General features: G+C 45.7%; 1 protein-coding gene across 1 annotated transcript in view; it reads right to left on the minus strand.

The window, feature by feature from the left end:
- RAB38 (RAB38, member RAS oncogene family) overlaps window positions 1-22731 on the minus strand; it is a 35283-nt gene that overhangs the window by 5306 nt on the left and 7246 nt on the right. The window contains exon 2 of the mRNA XM_028726022.2: window positions 13123-13403. Within this exon, the coding sequence (XP_028581855.1) occupies window positions 13123-13403 (281 nt within the window). The remainder of the gene's footprint in view (window positions 1-13122; window positions 13404-22731) is intronic.

Below are 22731 nucleotides of genomic sequence, written 5' to 3' on the forward strand. Positions count from 1 at the left end.
TTTAATTCTGTTATATACCTGACGCATTGCTTGTCTGCCCTTGTGAAGGTTTAGCATGACAGGCAAGGTATAAATATCTGAAATGCAAACATACAAAAGGAGGAAAGTGGCACAGACTGGAGTCTGAATATAGCAAAGGCAGTTGAAGCGAACAAATGAACTCTGGGTTCGGTTTAAGAATCCTGAACAGGCAGCTCATACCCGCCCAGCGACTGGGGGAAAATGGGACATCCCATTTTTTCATGCACGATCACAGCAGCCATTTTGAATGTGCACTCTCGCTCTCACCCCAAGAAAAACGCTTTATTTGGGGCTGTGATCTTGCACAGTGCCAAAAAAGTGCATTTTGGGGTGTCATGCGAGATCACACCCTGAAAAAGCATTTTTGGGGGGCAAGATCATGGTGTGGGTCACCCAGAAGCACATCTCAGAAGATGCACATTCCGGTTTTTTATTTGAAAGGGTTGGACAGTATGGGCTCTGCTTTCAGAATGGACCCATGAAATTCCTCACCACCAGGAAAGCTGGAGAAAACGTGGATACCCCTTTCTAAATGTGCCCAATCCAAGTTGGGACAGCTCAGTGAATAGAAGCAAATCTCCCACCCATCTGGGATAGCTCAGTCAGTGGAGCATGAGACTCTTTGGTTGTGGGTTTGAGCTCCACATTGGGCAAATGTTTACTGCACCTCAGGAGGTTGGACTAGATGACCCTTGGAGTCCCTTCCAACTCTGCAATTATATGAGTCTATAATACTTATTCCAGGGTAATTAATTGCATGACTGCATTCAGAGATGCTTATGTGTGGTGGACCCAGCCAAATATTGGCTCTTGATCGCTTGCACTTCACTGTGAAATTTAACAGCTTACACAGTGGCGACAGATGGAGAGCAGGCACCAACCTCAAAGGACTTGAGTCTATCATACAACATTCTGAACAGACCTGCAAATTCCTTTGGTTGACCATAAGTGACTGTCGAGGTGTTGTGGAATGCTTTGAGCTGAAGGCAACTTGAGCAACTGATATTTGCTCCTCTCTTTGAAAACTGGGTGGAGGAACCTTAAACAAGTGAAGCATCACTGGTGCAAGATTCCTCAGCCTCATTTCAGGAGACGCCCCTCACCCCGGTCACGGCAGCACCATACAACATAGTCAACCCTATTCAGAAGCCCACACTTAAGAACCTAGGAACAACCCAGGTAGGTCAGACCAAAGCTCATCTAGCCTAGTATCCTCTTCCCACGGTAGCCAACCAGATGGAAAGCTCACACATTCTTTGGTGGACCATGGAAAAGTAATATGACCCATAAATAAAAAACCGAACACGACCCAATTTGACTGGTACAGTGGAACCTTGGTTTTCGAGCGAAGCCGATTGATTCAGAACCCGGATGCCGAAAACCCGAAAGTGAATGCTTCTGTTTTCAAACATGCGTCGGGAGTCGAACGGCATGTTTCTCCATCGAAATTGCCGGCCTCCCATTGAGCCTCGGTTGTCGAATGTTCCAGATGTCGAACGGTCTTCCGGAATGGATTACGTTCAACAACTGAGGTTCCACTGTACCATATCCATTTATCATGCATTTTTGAAAACGGAATACAAATTCAATTGTTCTGCCCGGACACTGAGGTCCAGCGCGGAGGGCTTTCTGGAGGTTCCCTCGCTGCAAGAAGCCAAGTTACAGGGAACCAGGCAGAGGGCCTTCTCGGTAGTGGCACCCGCCCTGTGGAACCCCCTCCCATCACATGTCAAAGAGATAAACTACCTGACATTTAGAAAACATCTGAAGGCAGCCCTGTTTAGGGAAGCTTTTAATGTTTAATAGGTTATTGTATTTTAGTGTTTTGTTGGAAGCTGCCCAGAGTGGCTGGGGTACCCAGCCAGATGGGCGGGGTATAAATAATAAATTATTATTATTATTATTATTATTATTATTATTATTATTATTATTATGCAGAAAAACATAGTACTAGAATAGTTTCAATGGTACATGTCCCACCCATGGCACATTTAGGCACACAATTTTGGGATTTCTGTTCTGTTACTAGGACACACACCACAATGCTCAAAACTTCCAGGTTTATCATTCTTGAGCATCGTAACATTAACCTGAAGAGAAAATATGACACTTTACTGAATAGGCCTTCAAGCAATTTCAGGCTGCAGTTCAGAATTCGTCACCAGTGTAATTTTTGCATTTTTCATACAGCTGTAAAGCAAACACACAACATTAATGCCTAGAGCTTTCATTTCTAATACCTGAAATAAAAACATGTTACATCTGGGTGCCTTGCTTTCTTTGCTGACATAATGTGCCTTTATTAGTTTTCGTTTTCATGGGCTGCTTCCCACTTCCAAATGAAATGGTTTATGATTGGCCATGTAAGTCTCTTAGGATTGATGATTCTTATGGTCTACGGATGTTAAGCTGTGTCTAGAATTTACACAGTCAAGCAGTTTATGGTAAGGTGGAATTGTGTGTCCTTTGAAACCCAGGGGAAACTGTATACTGGAAGTGCAACAGCAGAGATCATTCAGTTTGCTACTTAAGGGTTAATTCAATAAAGGGTTAATTCATTAAATAAAGTGTGTTGGGTGACACTGGTGAATGCTGAATGCTCTCCCCCTCACAAAAAGGCTTACCTGGTACCTACACAGTTAATATTTTTGGTTAAGGATGCCCCCGCCGATTTAAAAACCTCCCTGCCTCCAATGGATAATTTTCATCGCCCTCATTTTCATTAAGATTCATGCTGTAACTTGAGTTTTATTGCATTCTGTAACGCTGATTGTTTTATCGATTGCTGCTGTGTCAGCTGCCCTTGGAAGCGTTCTGTCTGAAGGGTTTGGATGCAAATGAAGAGAACAAATAAACACTTTTAATTCCCACCCTCCGTTAACAGAGATTGCCCCAGGTCCTTGCCTTCTGTTCAACAGGCACCAAGGAAGCGGAGGGAGGGGGACTTTGCAGAGACTTGTCCCCCCACCCTTGGGTGTGTTCTGTCAAAGGCCAGTTCAGAAGGCCAGCAACCTAATCACTTAATCACAACGACTATTTACATTTGCAGTCCTGCCCTTGGTAGCTCCAGCTACTGACATCTATACAATGGAAAAGCAGAGGGTGAGGAACAATCCCCCCCCCCCCCGTCAAGGACAGACTCTCCTGGAGGAAGGGAAATCTGTCAGGAGCTGCACATGAGCAGAGTTGAAGCCAGCAGTGGGTTTTCCCCATTTTCTGCCACCCACTTGAAATTATGCTAAGGCCTTCATGTCGCCCTGACACAGAGCAATGCAAACTGTAGGGAATTCTTGGGGTTCACTGGAAGCTTATCTGGGATTCCTCCACCAGAAGAGAAATCCGACTGGACCACTTTTTTTGGGGGGGGGGGAGGTTTCTGGAAACAGGGAAGGGAAAGAAATTCAATTCAGTTTGCATTTCAAGGAGAACCTACATAATTTTTGCAACACAGAACTCCACTCAAGCGGTGTGTAGAAAAATGCACATTTTGTGTGTGCATAAAAATGCATGTACAGTGGTACCTCGGGTTACATATGCTTCAGGTTACATATGCTTCGGGTTACAGACTCCACTAACCCAGAAATAGTACCTCGGGTTAAGAACTTTGCTTCAGGATGAGAACAGAAATCGTGCTCTGGCGGCACAGTGGCAGCAGGAGACCCCATTAGCTAAAGTTGTGCTTCAGGTTAAGAACAGTTTCAGGTTAAAAACGGACCTCCAGAATGAATTAAGTACTTAACCCGAGGTACCACTGTATAGATATAACCTTGTAGTAGGGGAAATGGCTTTGAAAAAAAATGTGAACATTAGGAGAAATTCACACCAAACTGATGATCTATTTTCATGGGAACTTAAAAAATTGCAAATTGATGCAGAAATGCGAAGGAACTGAATTTAAGATTGGGGGGGAAACCAGATCAGAAACCAGGAAAATGAAGTGTTTCTGAAAGACTGGAATAATTTTTTAACGTATTTAAAAGAACACTGTAAACAGTTAAAATAATTGGCAAGGATACAATGACACTTGTAATGTGAAATGAACTTTGGAAACTATGACTATATAACAGACAGATAAAGGTAAAAGATGCAGAAAAAGGAAAAAAAATATTTTCTTTGGAAATGGAAACCATGGAGGGAGGGGAGGAGGTCCAAAGGTTCGAAAGAACTTTTTTATTTTAATGTTTTGAAATGGTTAAAGTTAAAATGTATAAATTTATGTAAAACCAATAAAAATTATATATATATATATATATATATATATATATATATATATATGAGAATTTAAGATAGGGAAAAAATGAGAAAATTTGAGAAACCAACATTGACAGATTCACCCATCCCTATCCAGCGATGCTGAAGAAGGGGCTTTCTGAGCTAGGAAAATGAAAAGAATCTTTAGTTCAGAACAACTGCGACTCATTAACAGCTTGTATCCTGTTGCAATGAGAAGAACAGAGATGTTTCTCAGTCTGGACCTCTGGATTCTGAAATGAGGTGAAGGATAGATAAATGGTTGCCATGGTCACCATGCCTTGGCCTAGCAGGGACATAACAGACAGTGCCGGATTTACGTATAAGCTAAACAAACTATAGCTTAGGGCCCCACTCTCTTGGGGGCCCCCAAAATAATTAAAGGGGAAAAAACCTGGATGTACATTTCCAAAATATAAGATAAAAAATAATTAAAATAAAACCTACATACAGCAACAGTGTTTTGTGTTGTGTAGGCTCCTATGATGTAAGTAATGGGCCCCGCCTGCCAGCATGCTCCCTAAAATATCACTGGTTTGCTCATTTCTATATATAGGATGCCTACATAAAATACATATTTTATGATAAAATACATATTTTGTTATGTGCAAATGGCTTTAGATACCTATGAGGTCCATAAATTACCATATGGCATATATTCAACACAAAAAACAGTGAGAATTTGTTGTTGACAAAGGACAGCTGGACATCTAAAGGGCCCCATTACCTTCAGTAGCTTAGGGCCTCATCAAACCTAAATCCAGCCCTGATAACAGAACATTGTCGGAAGATGATACCTCCAATAGCTCTGGGTCCAGTATAAGACCCCAGGAGCACACTGGCCGAAACAAACAGAAGCTATCGTCTGACAAGATGCATTCAGCTGGTTTTCTGCTAGTATATTTGCAATGAATTTTACAAAGTGTTTTCAGGCTCTGGTTATATAACCCTCTTGCTCAGACCCTGTTTGAAGGCTTTCCATAGGCTTCTGGTTGGCCACTGGGAGAACAAACTGCTGGAGTAAATGGGACGTTGGTCTGAACTGGAAGACTCTTCTCATGTTCTTCCACGTAGCTTCCACGTGTCACAACGGAAGCGAAGCAGAACTGCAAAGGAAGCCCATTATTTCCTGAGCACCGACCTAATACTTATCTCATCTCTATGCGGTAGTTCTGGCTATCTTATAACGGCTTCTTTCGAAAATGTCAGCAGAGCAAAGTGGAAATGCTCGTGCAGGGGGAATAGTGCAGTGCAGTGGCAAACATGCTGGGTTTGGAGCAGGGAGACCAGGATTCAGGTTCATTTCCTTCTCAGAGATGAAGCTCAGTGTTTGCTCTCCACAACCTCAAAGCTAAAAACAGGCATAGATCAGTCTATGTTCAGCTGTCTTGAACTACAATTCCCATCAACCCCAGCCAGCACTGGCGGGAATTGTAGCCCCAAACAGCTGGGGATCATCAGGTTCACTAAGGCTGGCACAAGTCTTGCGTACTTACAACACCTCTATTCTGCATCTCACATACACACCCCTAAAAATACTTCTTTGCCTGTTCATAGAATCATAGAATTGGAGAGTTGGAAGGGACCACAAGGGTCATCTAGTCCAACCCCCTGCAATGCAAGAATCTTTTGCCCATTGTGGATCTCGAACCCACAGCCCTGAGATAAAGCCGCATGCTCTACTGCTGGAGGGTACCGTACTCGCTGAGGGACACCCAGAACTTTACAAACAGGTAAAGGGACCCCTGACCGTTAGGTCCAGTCACGGACGACTCTGGGGTTGAGGCGCTCATCTCGCTTTAAAGGCTGAGGGGGCTGGCGTTTGTCCGCAGACAGCTTCCGGGTCATGTGGCCAGCAGGACTAAGCCACTTCTGGTGAACCAGAGCAGCACACGGAAACACCGTTTATCTATTTATCTACTTGCACTTTGACATGCTTTTAAACTGCTAGGTTGGCAGGAGCAGGAACTGAGCAACGGGAGCTCACCCCATAGCAGGGATTCGAACCACCAACCTTCTGATCAGCAAGCCCTAGGCTCTGTGGTTTAGACCACAGCGCCACCCACGTTACAAACAGACTCCTGCTCAAACCAATGAGATGCCCCCCCGACTGCAGCCCCTACCACCTAAAGCTGATCCGGGGGGTCCCCAACTCTCAGAGCAGATGTAGGGTGTGGGAGCTGCAGGGAGAAAGTGTTTGTTGAGTATTTTGGGGCACACTTGCTTAGAAAACATAAGGTAAAAGGTAAAGGTACCCCTGCCCGTACGGGCCAGTCTTGACAGACTCTGGGGTTGTGCGCCCATCTCACTCTATAGGCCGGGGGCCAGCGCTGTCCAGAGACACTTCCGGGTCACGTGGCCAGCGTGACAAGCCGCATCTGGCGAGCCAGCACAGCACACGGAACGCCGTTTACCTTCCCGCCAGTAAGCGGTCCCTATTTGTCTACTTGCACCCGGGGGTGCTTTCGAACTGCTAGGTTGGCAGGCGCTGGGACCGAGCAACAGGAGCGCACCCCGCCGCGGGGATTCGAACCGCCGACCTTTCGATTGGCAAGCCCTAGGCACTGAGGCTTTTACCCACAGCGCCACCCGCGTCCCCTTAGAAAACATACAGTGGATCAAGATCATTTCAGGATGTGCAATGCTCATGCGTCTAATAAAACATTTTTAAATAAACGAAACAAAATGGCAGATTTCACCTATATATATTTTAAATGGTTATTTTATCTTGCCCACATTTCTGTGTTCTTCTTTTTTAAAAAAATGGTTCCTATCCACCCCTGCCCTTAGGGATGGGGCAAGGCAGAAAACTAATATAGTACCTGCATAATACCCAAATCCTTCTCTCTCACATACACACCTGTATACACGAAGGGCACCTACCTCTCCTTGTGTCACAACCCTGCCAGCCCTCCATCCTACCCTTTACCCCTCATTCAGCCTCAACAGCTCCTTCAAGCAACCCACATCCTCGCAGTTTCTTCATTCCCCTCACATATCCTCAGGGCTCCCCCGAGTTCTGCCATCCCTGCATTTTCCAAACTTCTCCTGTTGTTCAAAACTGCCATTTTAAAACCTGCTCTTCCCTTTCGATCCCCTCCCACACCCCGATTTCATGCAAATCCAGGACTGTGATGCAGCACGGCATATCCTCCAGAGGGTGCTGCACTGTGACTGCCTTACATTTTTATTATATAGAAAGATAGCAGCCTACAGCCTCAAGGAGGAGTACAGTGGAACCTCAGGTTGTGGATGTAACCCGTGACAGAGGCACGTCCACAACCTGCAGCATTCGTAACCCGCAGCACCGCATTTGTACACACACATAACACGATTTAGTGCTTCTGCGCATGTGCGAGTGGCGAAACCCGGAAGTAATCCTTTCCGGTACTTCCAGGTTTCCCACAGTCCACAACCTGAAAACGCAAAACCCGAAGTGTTTGTAACCTGAGGAACCATTATTTAGGAATCTGCCTTTTACATTGGTCCACCTAACTCAGCACTGTCTACACTGACAGACAGCAACTCTCAAGGATTTTCAAAAGGGAGCCTCTCCCAGTCCCATCTAGAGATTCTGTTAGGGATTGAACCAGGGACCTTTTGTACACAAAGGCGATGAACTACCACTGATCTACAAGCCCTTTCATTTTGTTGTATGAACGGCAACAAAAATGGAGAAACAAATCAAGACAGAGCATGGCATTGGCTGTGCGCCATGCGCAAGACGTTAGCAATAATTACTAGAACAGCTCATGTCTTGGACTCAGTTTATCGCAGGGCCTGCTACACAACAGCTAAGGTTAAGCTTACAGATTTATGTCTGAGCTCTCCCTGCCAAGACATGGTATTCCTTCCAAAATCTATAGCAACTGCATGCAGATTCCCCTAAATCTCCAGAGAGCTAATTATGCAAGGAAAAAAACGTTTCTGCTTTTTTTAGGCTGATGAAGATGCTGTGCAGGAGATCCATGATTAGGGGATCCCCCTCTTTTCATTTTGCTGATTAAAGCCATGTAGAGCCATGCTTTGAAGAGGGGAGGGGATGTTGAATCCTTTCTCCCTGCCCGCCTGCCTCACCCATGTCAATTAGCACAGGGGAGGGAAATAAGATTGGAGCAGTAAAAGTGCCCGTTTTATTTCGCTCAAAGAGCCAACAGCAGCTTTAGGAATGGAGAAACCAGGCCACCACTTCTCTGAACTAACTGACTTTCTTTATTTGCAGTCCATGGACAACTAGAACATAACAATTAGCAATAAATAACATAAAGAGAAATGTTACAGATAGGTAGCCGTGTTGGTCTGCCATAGTCAAAACAAAAAAAATTCCTTCCAGTAGCACCTTAAAGACCAACTAAGTTAGTTCTTGGTATGAGCTTTCGTGTGCATGCACACTTCTTCAGATACACTGAAACAGAAGTTGCCAGATCCTTCTATATAGTGAGAAGGTGGGGAGGGGTATTACTCAGAAGAGTGGTGGGAATGGGTGATTGGCAGATAGCTGTGATGAGCCTGTTGACGACTCTTAACGACTGCAATAGGTCTTACAGGAAAAAGCAAGGGGTGAGAAGGTGAAAAATGGCTTTGTCGTGTATAATGAGATAAGAATCCAATGTCTTTGTTCAGACCAGGTCTCTCCATGGTTTTAAGTTTGGTAATGAGTTGCAATTCAGCAGCTTCTCTGCAATAAGCTTCAGACTGCAATAAGCTTCAGACTGCAATAAGACCTATTGCAGTCGTTAAGAGGTGTCAACAGGCTCATCACAGCTATCTGCCAATCACCCATTCCCACCACCCTTCTGAGTAATACCCCTCCCCACCTTCTCACTATATAGAAGGATCTGGCAACTTCTGTTTCAGTGTATCTGAAGAAGTGTGCATGCACACGAAAGCTCATACCAAGAACTAACTTAGTTGGTCTTTAAGGTGCTACTGGAAGGAATTTTTTTTTATAAAGAGAAATGCACATTAATGCAGCTCAAATAAAACACAGAGTTATAACAGCACTAAACAGTGTGAGTCTCTCTGTGTGTACGGCGATCAGAAATGCTCTAACAAAAACAGCCACATTCAAAAACTTTGCCATCTGTGATTGACTTACTGGAGCCTTGAAGCGGACTGATCATAAGACACTCAAAAGAGAAGCCGGGAAGGAATTAATGGGATATATTAGGTCTTTCCTAGCCTCTTGATAAAAACCGTAGTAAAAAAAAAAAAAAAGGAGGGGGGATGAAAGATAGACTCAACCTCAACATTTTTTTAAAGGCAGCATCTTTTGTTCTTTGGGGTTTTGTGGTATCTGCCATCTAACAAATTAGAACGTTCAACCTTGTCAAAGAGAAAGCCTTCCTATATTTAGGGATAGATAACTTTCCCAAGTCTGGCTTTCCATCTTTACAGAAGGGACATGGTTCCAGTGACTGAGGGGAACAGGGTTCTCACACAATTCCTTGATGCTCTTGGGAATCGATATCCTAAAGCCCCTGTTCAGCAATTGATCTGACACCCTTCGGATCCCACAGTTCACAGGTAAGAGGGTGACAGACCTATTGAGCTAATTTTTGCACCACAGGCTTCAACCAAGGTGATTTGAAAGAATCAAACATGCCGTAGAGACCAAGGAAAACTCACAAGCAGACATTCATAGTGTGTGTGTGTGGGGGGGAGCTTTGGATCCAACCCAATGGACTGGTTGAGAGAAGCATACCTCTGTTTAATAACTAGTAGTAGTACTACTACTACTAGTAGTAATAATAATAATATATTTGTATCCCGCCCATCTGGCCGGGTCTCCCCAGCCACTTTGGAAGGCTCCAAGAGAATATTAAAAACACTCAAAAACATCAAACATTAAAAACGTCCCTAAACAGGGCTGCCTTCAGATGTCTTCTAAAAGTCAGATAGTTGTTTATTTCCTTGACATCTCATGGGAGGGCCTTCCACAGGGCGGGTGCCACTACCGAGAAGGCCCTCTTCCTGGTTCCCTGCAACCTCACTTGTCACAGTGAGGGAACCGCGAGAAGACCTTCAGACCTGGACCTCAGTGTCAGGGCTGAACGATGGGGTGGAGACACTCCTTCAGGTATACAGGACCGAGGCCGTTTAGGGCTGTAAAGGTCAGCACCAACACTTTGAATTGTGCTCGGAAACGTACTGGGAGCCAATGTAGGTCTTTCAAGACCGGTGTTATGTGGTCTCGGTGGCCACTCCCATTTACCAGTCTAGCTGCCGCATTCTGGATTAATTGTAGTGTCCGGGTCACCTTCAAAGGTAGCCCCACGTAGAGCGCATTGCAGTACTCATTGCAGTTGAGAGACGTGCAAGCTTTTGGTACTGCATGCAGTTCTTGCACCTCTCGCTTTGTGAGAGCTGAGAAACGAAGCAAGAAGTCTTCCACTAGTTATAGTTCCCGAAAGTATAGTTTGCCCAAACTAGGAAACTATGGTAAACAACTTTGGAACAAGCCAGAATATTAAGCCAACTTCAAAGCAACATAGGGTACAACACTGACTTACAGCCTTTCCTTTTGCATACTAAAACATGTTTTGTTATTCTGGCCTCTTCTGAAGCTGGAAACAATAGCTACCAGGTTCAGAGGAAACAAGAAGCGATGGTCAATGGAACTACTCTGTTTGCTCATTGATGTGACGGGGGCTGCATGTGCAGCCAAAAGCCCCAGTCATGTCCAGGCTTCAAATGAATGAAGTCAATGCCATTGAACTTCGATGGTCAATTCTCAGCAGCCATAGCTGCTGGCCATTGATAAATTTGTTTTCCCCAAAGATGCCAGATCCTTTCTGAAAAGCTTTTGGAGTCAGCAGCAGCCAACACATTTTTTTTTTTGGCAAATGAATTCCACATGTTATATTTATGAGTTCTATAAAGAAAAGCCGTTTATTCTCGGAGGCATCACCGACCGCTAGACCTCGTGAGTGAGAGAAATGTTGCCATCCTGTGACCAAGGACAGTGGTACCTCGGGTTAAGTACTTAATTCGTTCCGGAGGTCCGTTCTTAACCTGAAACTGTTCTTAACCTGAAGCACCACTTTAGCTTATGGGGCCTCCTGCTGCCGCCGCGCTGTCGGAGCACAATTTTTGTTCTCATCCTGAAGCAAAGTTCTTAACCTGAGGTACTATTTCTGGGTTAGCGGAGTCTGTAACCTGAAGCGTATGTAACTGAAGCATATGTAACCCAAGGTACCACTGTACTTCCTTTGGTAGAATCATAGAATCTTAAGAGTTGGAAGAGACCCAAGGGACATCTAGTCCAGCCCCCTGCAATGGTATGTCTTGAATCAGCTGCCTAAGTGGGACAGTTGTTGGCTGTGTTGGAGAACCTGAATTATGGGGGGGGGGGGACCTTTCCTCCATAAAATAAATGAAAACTTGATTTTTCTCAACTCCGTAGTGGGTGGTTTCACTTTGCCGTTGGCCAAAGCACACTGGAGGCCCGGTAGAGTTATTTAAGAGCTTGAAATAATTAGAATTTTTTAAAATTAAAAAAAAAATGGATGTAGTTAATTTGCAAGCTCACTCTGGCCGAGTCTGGAGGCACTTCTACACTCACACACTCTCTCCTACTGAACTTACTAATTTGGCTCCATTTGTAATACATTTTCAGTTCCCAGCAGCCGGATCTTCCTACATTCGGGAAAGCAATTACTGAAAGTCACTATGTTCCTCGCTCTCGCTGCTGTGTATCCAAAGGGGTAACAAGGAAATGCTAACTGCTGAGTTTGTCACAAGGAATGGCAATTCATGGAGTGGAAGGGGAAAATAAGCAGAAGCTATTACAATATAGTAATTTAATTCACAGGGACGCGGGTGGCGCTGTGGGTAAAAGCCTCAGCGCCTAGGGCTTGCCGATCGAAAGGTCGGCGGTTCGAATCCCCGCGGCAGGGTGCGCTCCCGCTGCTCGGTCCCAGTGCCTGCCAACCTAGCAGTTCGAAAGCACCCCCAGGTGCAAGTAGATAAATAGGGACCGCTTACCAGCAGGAAGGTAAACGGCGTTCCGTGTGCTGCGCTGGCTTGCCAGATGCAGCTTTGTCACGCTGGCCACGTGACCCGGAAGTGTCTCCGGACAGCGCTGGCCCCCGGCCTCTTGAGTGAGATGGGCGCACAACCCCAGAGTCTGTCAAGACTGGCCCGTACGGGCAGGGGTACCTTTACCTTTAATTTAATTCACAGAAATTGTAAATGCTTGTATATGCATGCATTTAAATTTGACTGGTTGGCAGCTGAATTCCAGAGAGTTCTCTAGTAGTTCTCATAGGATTGCTCAACGCTGGTCACATGGGAGGTATCTAGCAAAGGAGAGACTCCATTTTACGTGAGGCAAAGTGACTGTGTTTTAGAATCCACTGTGAACACTGCTAAGTTGGATAGAGTGTTGTAGTTCTTCTCTGCTTGAAAGAAAGAGAGCAAATGCTGCACTAGAAGATACAAGTGGAAATCTCTCATAGGAGCTGCAAGGCATGGCCTAACTGAGATACAGAAGGCTGAAAGTGCTGAGCTCTGGAAAGAGAAGAAAATACAGTTGTTTGGAAGTTAGAAGAAGAGATTGCAAGCCCATGCTTGGATAAGCATGTGACTGTGAATATTTTAATTTCCAAAGAAGGGTGTTGGTCATATATATGATTAGAGCTCCTTAGCTGTGATTTTGCTACCCTGACATCAACCTTACGCGGGGGCCGGCCGCACCGGGTGCAACATCTGGGGTTTAGGGTTATGGGGCGCAAATCCACGGGTTAGGGGGCGCAAATTACTTGCCTTGCCCCGGGTGCTGACAACCCACGCTACGCCACTGACCTTACGATGCGTGCAGACCCCTTAAGCATTGCAAGGACAAGTTACCTTTGCTGACGTTTCGAACCATCCCACAAAGCCATTCTCTTTGCAGAACTGCTCCATCTTGATGCCGTTGTTCACCAGCAGCTCTTTGCCCTGGTCGCATTTGTTTGCCAAGAGAACCGCCGGCACCGGTTTGCCATTGGGGAGACTCAGCTTAGTGTCCAAATCCTCCTTCCATTTGGTGACCGCTTCAAAGGTTGCCGGCCTCGTCACATCAAAGACGATAAACGCTCCCATAGCTTCTCGGTAATAGACTCGCGTCATGTTCCCAAACCTTTCCTGACCTACAAACGAAGAAAGCACACACCGTTAAGTGAATGCACACAAAGGAAGATCAATATTGAACAGATGGGGGGAATCTTTTGATTAGCTTGTTTCCTGGATTCAGGGTGGATGCCTGAGAATATAAGCATTGCCTAGATGAATCTCATCCCAGGCTCATCTGGCCAGACTGCTTTGGGAGGAGCTGAGCTCACTGGATGTATTTAAAAGGAAGCTGGTTGGTCATTCATCAGAGATGCTGTAATTGCAAGAATCCTACAGTGAAATGAGGAAATGGCCCAGGGATGATAAGTATTTGACTGCTTCGATCTGTGGAACTGGCAACTGTGGTGTGCAGTCAGTGAATTAGGGAGGCTATGCTGGTCACCTAAATGTTCCCTTGGTGCCTCCTTCTCAAAGCCCAGGAAGCTTCTGCCCGTCTTAAGGAGGGAAGTGCGATGCTCACAAACATCACGACTCCCAAATTGCCCTTGTAAGCTGGTGCCGATTGACAGCAAAGTGCTTTTTTCATCACTCGCTGAAAACCCTTTTTGTTCAGGCAAGCCTATTCAGACATGAACCTCATTTGCGGTACAGTGGTACCTCGGGTTACAGACCCTTCAAGTTACAGACACTTCAGGTTACATACGCTTCAGGTTACAGACTCCGCTAACCCAGAAATAGTACCTCTGCTTAAGAGCTTTGCTTCAGGATGAGAACAGAAATCGTGCGGCGGTGGCGCAGTGGCAGCTGGAGGCCCCATTAGCTAAAGTGGTACCTCAGGTTAAGAACAGTTTCAAGTTAAGAATGGACCTCCAGAATGAATTAAGTTCTTAACCCGAGGTACCATTGTATATACATTAAAATCAGTATCATACCACTTTAATTAGCCAGGTCTTCCCCCCAAAAATATTGGACTGCAGTTTGTCAAGGGTGCTGAGGGTGGTTCGGAGACCCCCTATTTTCCTCACAGAGCTAAAATTCCCAGAGTTCCCTTCGAAAAGATATTGGTTGTTAAGCCACTCTATTATAGAGCCTGAGTCCTGGAGATGGGATTTTGGTCACTCCACTGTCATGATTTAGTAATGGAATATTGGTGGCAGGGATATGGGACATGTGATGGGAGATGAGAGAGAAAGCACTGAAGAAACCCAACAAAAATACAGATGGCCTTATCCAATATACAGAAAATAGGCCAGGTTAGCTCGCCCAAGCAGATCAGGCTGTGAACAGATATTCACTCTACAACAGATCGTTCGAAAAGCTATTACTTGGCAAAACTCATCTGAAAATCAATTCTGTTGGTTGATTCCCACCCACCCCCCTTTTTAAAAAGAATGCAAGCAAGCTCGTCAACACAGTAGTTCGGAGAAGCACTGCTAGATGCATTGAGACACTGAGAAAATTAACCAATGCTTTTTATTATGGAAACAGACAAAAATAATAATACCTGGTATTGGACTGGGTATGTGCTGTGATGCAGCTACTGAGATGAGGCTGCAGTCCGCTCCACTTACAGCAGCCTCCCCTGAGAGCAGTTGCTTTCATATACTGAAAGCAAAGGCTCATCTCCTGCTCAGCCCCAAGCATGGTATGTGATCTTGGTCAAGACAAAGGTAGATGTCAACATTAGGCACAGATTCAGTACAGAAAAGTTCTGAAATCGTGAGGACTTTGTTGGCCCAAAAATGGAAAACACAAGAAATTCCTACTATTGCGGAGTGGCAGGTGAAGATCATGGATTTTGCTGAGTTGGCCAAACTGACTTGCAGGATTTGAGACCAGGACGATCAGAAATTCCAGAAAGACTGGAGTAAATTTATTGTATATTTAAATGATAACTGTAAAAATTTCAAAACACTAGCAGGACTGAAGTAACTCCTACAATGTAGATAAGTTGTAAAGAGCTAGAATGTGCGATTGGATTTGATATGGGATATACCAGCTGACGCGGGTGGCGCTGTGGGTTAAAGCCTCAGCACCTAGGACTTGCCGATTGAAAGGTCGGCGGTTCGAATCCCCGCGGCGGGGTGCGCTCCCGTTGCTTGGTCCCAGCGCCTGCCAACCTAGCAGTTCGAAAGCACCCCCGGGTGCAAGTAGATAAATAGGGACCGCTTACTAGCGGGAAGGTAAACGGCGTTCCGTGTGCTGCGCTGGCTCGCCAGATGCAGCTTGTCACGCTGGCCACGTGACCTGGAAGTGTCTGCGGACAGCGCTGGCCCCCGGCCTCTTAAGTGAGATGGGCGCACAACCCTAGAGTCTGTCAAGACTGGCCCGTACAGGCAGGGGTACCTTTACCTTTATACCAGCTGGAGGTGGCACTGTGGGTTAAACCACAGAGCCTAGGGCTTGCCGATCAGAAGGTCAGTGGTTCGAATCCCCGCGATGGGGTGAGCTCCCGTTGCTTGGTCCCTGCTCCTGCCAACCTAGCAGTTCGAAAGCACGTCAAAGTGCAAGTAGATAAATAGGTACCACTCCAGCGGGAAGGTAAACGGCGTTTCTCTGTGCTGCTCTGGTTCGCCAGAAGCAGCTTTGTCATGCTGGCCACATGACCCAGAAGCTATACGCCGGCTCCCTCGGCCAATAAAGCGAGATGAGCGCCGCAACCCCAGAGTGGGTCACGACTAGACCTAATGGTCAGGGGTCCCTTTACCTTTTTACCAGCTGAAGGGAAGGAGGGAAGTTGTAAGCTCGGCAGAGCAAAAAGGTTGATATGTTGATCCATGTATTGTTTGAAAAATGTGTAAGGAAAATAATAAAAATTTATTGGGAACCCCTCCCCCCCCGAAAAGTTCTGAAATCTGTTCTCCAGATTCTGAAACGTCTTCTTGCTCTGAGAAAGAGGCTCATTTGCCGTTATGGGTATCCTTTTCAAGAAATCTCCCAAAGAGCCCCAAGATTCCATTGGAACACAGCTTGAAAACTCCTGCTTCCATCTCTGAGCCAAGCAGCAGACCAGCCTGAGCTCTTCCGGGAAGATGGGTTGGAAGGTCGCAATTTTCAGAGTCCAGATCCACCACCCCAATTCCTCTGCTCCCCACACACATCATGTGTTTCTTCTTCCAAATGCACAATGGCCAAAAGCACACAGCCACGAGCTGTCCCATTTATGACACAGACAATATCACAGGTTTGCAACACTGAGCTATTGTTCAATAGGCTAACATTTCTTTCTTTTTTTAAAAAAGGAGGGCACAAATTCATTCACATGATTCAGAAAATCCAAAAGTGAACTTCTGTCTTTGATTCTTTCTCTCTTATTTAACACTGCTATCCATTGATGACGCTAAACTCGAAGCATGATCTTTTTGGGGGAAAGCGAAGGTCACGCACGCACACAAAAATGCACACAACTCGTTTGCACCATTTCCTGCATAAGATGCCTTATGATCTTTCTCCACAGCCTAATCAGATGAGTGGCTATATCATGTGTTGTCCAACCACCCCTTCCCTGAGAAGATTCCCTTGTATGCCAGCATACCTCCTTCTAAAAAATTCAATTAATTTTCAGAGCAGTAGCTTACAGCAAGAAAATTGCGCACAGTGAATTTTGCAAGACCTCTGCAGGGAAATGAAGAGGGCTGAAGAATTCTTAGGAGTGAAAAAGTTCAAATAAATCTTGCATTTCCCTTTTGGCCCAAGAGGTCAGAGGTCTGCCAGACACACACACACACACACACACACACAGAGAGAGAGAGAGAGAGAGAGAGAGAGAGAGAGAGAGAGAGAGGTTCTAAATTCTAGCAGAGAGGAATTGCAAAAGGAAATGGGTGAAGACTCTATATACTAGTTGTGTGCTGAACCTCACCCCAATTTTTTCTTCAAAAGTTTCATTCTCTTTAAAAGTGGACTCCCCCCACCCGCACCTCTTTTATATGGAAGGGGACAGAACAGAGTGGACAGGCCTCTACATGGTGCCATGTGTTGAATCTGGAAAGTGCTTCTGGGCTGCAAGTCTGCCCACAAACAGCCCAGTCTACTGTGAGTGAGCATGGGATTTTTCAACACTTGTGAGCCGAAAAGAAGATATAGTCATTCCTCGGGTTACAGATGCTTCAGGTTGCGCATTTTTGGGTTGTGCACTGTGCCAAACTTCCGGGTTCCGGTGCTCACGCATGCGCAAAAGAACTAAATCACGCAGATGCGGCGCTGCGGGTTGCGAATGTGCCTCCCACATGGATCACGTTCGCGACCTGAGCATCCACTGTATCTCGTTTAGTTCATGAAACCCAATACCCCACCACCATCATGTTCCCCGCTGCCCCTTTTCAGAAGCATCTTTGATTTGCCCCCTATGCCCTTTGAATGGTTGAAATAAAGACCACGTGAACTTTCAGTGAAGCCTTACCATTTATCTTCCTAAGGGTGCCACATGGAAGATGGAGCAAGCTTGTTTTCTCCTGCTCCGGAAGGTAGGACCTGAACCAATGACTTCAAGTTTCAAGACAGGAAATTCTGACTCAACATCAGGAAGAACTTTCTGAGGAAACAGACTCCCTCAGGAGGTGTTGGACTCTCCTACACTGGAGGATTTTCAGCAGAAATTGGACGGCCATCCCTCATGGATGCTTTGGTTGAGATTCCTGCATTGAAGGGGCTGGAATAGATGTGCCTTGGGGTCCCTTTCAACTCTTCAATTCTATGATTCTGTTATCCTTAACTTCTCCACCCCTTGCACGCTGCAACAAAGTGATGAATGAATTGAACTGATTCTTCACATAGGTTTCCCCCTGTCATGGCTAGCTCAGCCCCTTGAGAGGGAGGGCATGCAGTGGCGTAGTGTGGGGGGTGCAGGGGGTGCCGGCCGCACTGGGCGCAACATCTGGGGGGGGCGCGCTCGCCGCCTCCGGAGTTGCCGAAGAGCCTCGGGCGCAGGCTGTAGCAGAGCCCCATGTCTCGCGGAACCAACGAGCTGACAGCGGCTCTCAGCGCTCGCCGCGATCCCCGCGCGTCAGGGCCGCAGAGGGCACGCCAGGCAGCCCCTCCTCACAGCCCCGCCGCCGCTGCTGCTGCTGCAGCTGCTGGGCAATGTTGCATTTTCCTCGCCTCTCTGCCCTCCTCCTCCAGGCAAGCGGCGTCGTTTGGGCGGCAACGCCGGCGGCAACTCGCCTCAGATCACCTGACACGGACCCGCCGCCGTGGCTACCTTACCGTAAATACCCCAGCCCAGGCAGCAGCAAGAAGCTGGCAGCGGCGGCAGGTTAGGGGTTAGGGGGCGCAAATTACTTGCCTTGCCCCGGGTTAGGGGGCGCAAATTACTTGCCTTGCCCCGGGTGCTGACAACCCACGCTACGCCGCTGAGGGCATGGCAATCTCAAGAGAGCCAGTGTGGTGTAGTGCTTAAGAGCGGTAGACTCGTAATCTGGTGAACCGGGTTCGATTCCCCGCTCCTCCACATGCAGCTGCTGGGTGACCTTGGGCTAGTCACACTTCTCTGAAGTCTCTCAGCCTCACTCACCTCACAGAGTGTTTGTTGTGGGGAAGAAGGGAAAGGAGAATGTTAGCTGCTTTGAGACTCCTTCGGGTAGTGATAAAGCGGGATATCAAATCCATACTCTTCTTCTTCTTCAAGTGATTTCGGATGCCTATGGTGGAGGATCAAAGTAGTTCCGCCCTTCCACTAACAAAACCAGGGAAAGTCTTCCAGAGTAAGCCCCTTGATGTGAACTGTGGTCATTTTGCACTTCTTGTATATGCCAAGGAGATTCAGAGACTTATTTTCAGGGGTTGTACTAGGCAATACCCATATTCAGGGTAGTTCCACTGAAAGCAATGGGGCCACACCCATGCCATAGATTTAAAACACTCTCACCTAGTTTGTTATCAAACATGTTTTCCCCCAAAGAATCCCAGAAGTTGTAATTTGTTAGGGGTGCTGCCCCTCACAGAGCTCTAGTTTGCAGCACCCTTAGCAAACTACAACTCCCAAGAATCTTGGAGGGAAGCCAGGTCTGTTAGAATGGCACAAGAATGCTTTAAATATATTACTAACCTAAGGTAAAGAGGTAAAGGACCCCTGGAGGGTTAGGTCCAGTCAAAGGCGACTATGGGGTTGGGGCTCTCATCTCACTTTCAGGCCAAGGGAGCTGGCGTTTGTCCACAGACAGCTTTCCGGGTCATGTGGCCAGCATGACTAAACCCCTTCTGGTGCAACAAAACACCATGACTGAAGCCAGAGCGCACAGAAACACCGTTTACCTTCTTGCCGCAGCGGTACCTATTTATCTACTTGCACTGGTGTGCTTTTGAACTGCTAAGTTGGCAGGAGCTGGGACAGAGCAACGGGAGCTCACCCCGTAGCGGGGATTCGAACTGCTGACCTTCCAATTGGCAAGCCCAAAAGCCTCAGTGGTTTAGACCACAGCGCCATCCGCGTCCCATTCTTACTACCCTAATGGTTGGCCATATTAATTTTTTACTGTTTAAAAACTGCATTTTATTCCCATTTAATATTGTGAGATGCTTTGCGGAGACTTTTCTTTTTTTTGCTTTGAAAAGGCAGAGTTTAAGTGCCTAAATAAATAAAATGAAACAGATAACCTGTGAACTTCCCAGTGGATGGCTCCCCATGTGTCACAACACAACCTCTGGTGCTTGGATGCTGAGGGCATTTTTCATGAACCACAGCATGTTCCCAGTTGTGAGAGGTAAGGAAGAAAACCCCTCCCCCATTTTACAAAAAGAAGGCCTCTGTCAGGGGACCTTGACCAAGAAAGCGCCATGACTATCTCACTTTTGCATGCAACCCGTTTGCGCTCCAGAAAAGGTACACTCTAATGCTCTCCACACTAATGCATAATAATACTCATATTTTCCTTACAGTCTTTCTAAGCCCTTGAAGAGTATCTCTGGGTTCCCAAAGGCTTCTGTTTTTGAAGAGGAAACTGGCAGGCATGGGAAATGAACCCATCCATTCATTACAGAGGCTGGCTTCCATGTGAGGCACAGAGATTAAAATGCTTAGAAGAGGAAGATGAAAAAGAGAGAGACTTGTCATTAACATACACACTAGTATTTAGACTGTGCATGCTAATAGTAAGTATTCTCACTCAACCTGAGCTAGTGGGATGGCTAAACTGTTAATACCCATCCCACATCCCGTGTGATTGCAGTTGAAAATCTCTTCCCCATGGTCTTTTAACCAATTAATCAACTACTGAATCAATTCAATGTAAATTCATTTTCATAGTACTGGAATCTTAATAGAGTTGCCTTTTGAGATATCAACGGAAGATTAAGATAAGCTGCAATTTAATTAACAAAAGCAATCCCTTAGATGCAAAGGACATCTTTGATATTCTCTTTTCTGTTTTCTATTACAGCAGAACCAAATTAACCTCAACTTCCCGCAGCAACCACCCCAAATAATGACCAAAAATTGGATTGTCCGACCTAACCAATTATTTAGATGACTGACCAATTAGCTAAATTTAATGTTTGTACTGTACTCATTAAAGCTTATAGCCCTACAAAAGTAATGTATATACTGTATCTGAGTCAGTTAGTAGCCAAAAATTTAATGAACTGGTTCAGCATTTTGTAAACAAGCATTAGAAAGCCTGGCTAGAAAGCCAACTAGGACAGACTCTGGCAAGTTTACTTTTCAGCATTCCTTGAGAATGAATTATCCTGGTTTGCAAGAAACAATGGCTACTTAAACTAGCCAGCTTCATAACCCATGGTTTGAAGTTGGCTTGTTAAGCAACAAACCATTGCTTGATTTAAGCCCGTATTCATAGCCAGCATCCTTTGTAGCTGCAAGTAAGCTCAGCAGAGGTCATTGTCCCACACAGCTTGAAGGAGGATAGAGGAGTGTGTAAAACTGATACTTCGATGAGGTTCATCCACATGGTGCTAACCACGGTTTAGAACCATGCTAACCATGGTTTAGAACCACATGCAAACCAGCCGAATAATACTAAATGAGATCTTGGTGTGAGACAGTGACTCAAGTCAATTCAGATATCACATCAAACCAGGGTCTGTGCTTACCATACTTTAGAAAACCAACCACGGTGTTCCATGTCCAAACATAGCTCACCTGTAATGTGAAGTCCATTAAGTCTTACTTTGTGTATGTGTACTCTCTCTTCCCATCTCTGTCCCTTCTCGTTTTCTATATTCTGCATTACTTCTGTTTTTGTGGGAAAACATACTGTATTTTTTGCTCTATAAGACTCACTTTTCCCCTCCTAAAAAGTAAGGGGAAATGTGTGTGCGTCTTATGGAGTGAATGCAGGCTGTGCAGCTATCCCAGAAGCCAGAACAGCAAGAGGGATCACTTCTGGCTTCTGAGATTCAGAATATATTTTTTCCAGAATATTTTTTTTCTTGTTTTCCTCCTCCAAAAACTAGGTGCGTCTTATGGTCTGGTGCGTCTTATAGAACGAAAAATACGGTAGTTTGTTATTATATCAGAAACACTAAGCCTTGGCTGGCCAGCTCTGGTGTAATAACAAAGTATGATTTCCACAAATCATAAGTGGTTTGTGCATGAGAGAGAGAGAGACAGAGAAGGGAAGGGTTCATACATTTGTGCATGTGTGTGTGTGTGTGTGTGTGTGCGCACACACATGAGTGTGCAATCCCTAACAACCACTCACCTGTGCATGTGGCCAAAAACATTGCCCACTCCAACTCTGCTCTTGCAAATACAGTGCAGTAATTCTTTCTGCCCTGTGGCATAATTCAAAGGTTGTGCAGCTCATTAAAATCCAGAGCATTTTTTATAATTACTTCCAAATCTTTAGCGATCTGCCTGAAAGCTACATCATATGATCTCCCAGCACATGATTTGTTGTACTAGTCTTCCTTGCACAAATTGGAAGGGTTGTAAAGTCATGGGGAAAGGGCCATAGCTCAGCGGTAAAACATCTGTTTTGATTCAGAAGGCTCCATTTTCAACCCTCTGAGCTGCTGTAGGTCAGTGTAAACCATATTAAGCTGGATAAAATGGTCTGATTCAGTGTAAGGCAGCTTCCTGTGTGTCTATGATGCTTTCCCTTTAGATATTATCCAACTTATAAAAGAGAGCATTTTAATAGCACTGCTATTCTAATGCATTCAGGTTGTTAACATTTGCTACAATTCTCCCCAATAATAGTAATCATGCTAACAGTAGAACTCCCAGTACGTCTCCGAGCTCAATTCAAACTGTTGGTGCTGACCTTTACAGCCCTAAATGGCCTTGGTCCTGTATACCTGAAGGAGCATCTCCACCCCCATCATTCAGCCCGGACACTAAGGTCCAGCTCTGAGGGCCTTCTGGCGGTTCCCTTACTGCAAGAAGCCAAGTTACAGGAAACCAGGCAGAAGGCCTTCTTGGTGGTGGCGCCCGCCCTGTGGAACGCC

Source organism: Podarcis muralis, chromosome 4 (assembly GCF_964188315.1).
Source record: "Podarcis muralis chromosome 4, rPodMur119.hap1.1, whole genome shotgun sequence".
Classification (NCBI taxonomy): domain Eukaryota; kingdom Metazoa; phylum Chordata; class Lepidosauria; order Squamata; family Lacertidae; genus Podarcis; species Podarcis muralis.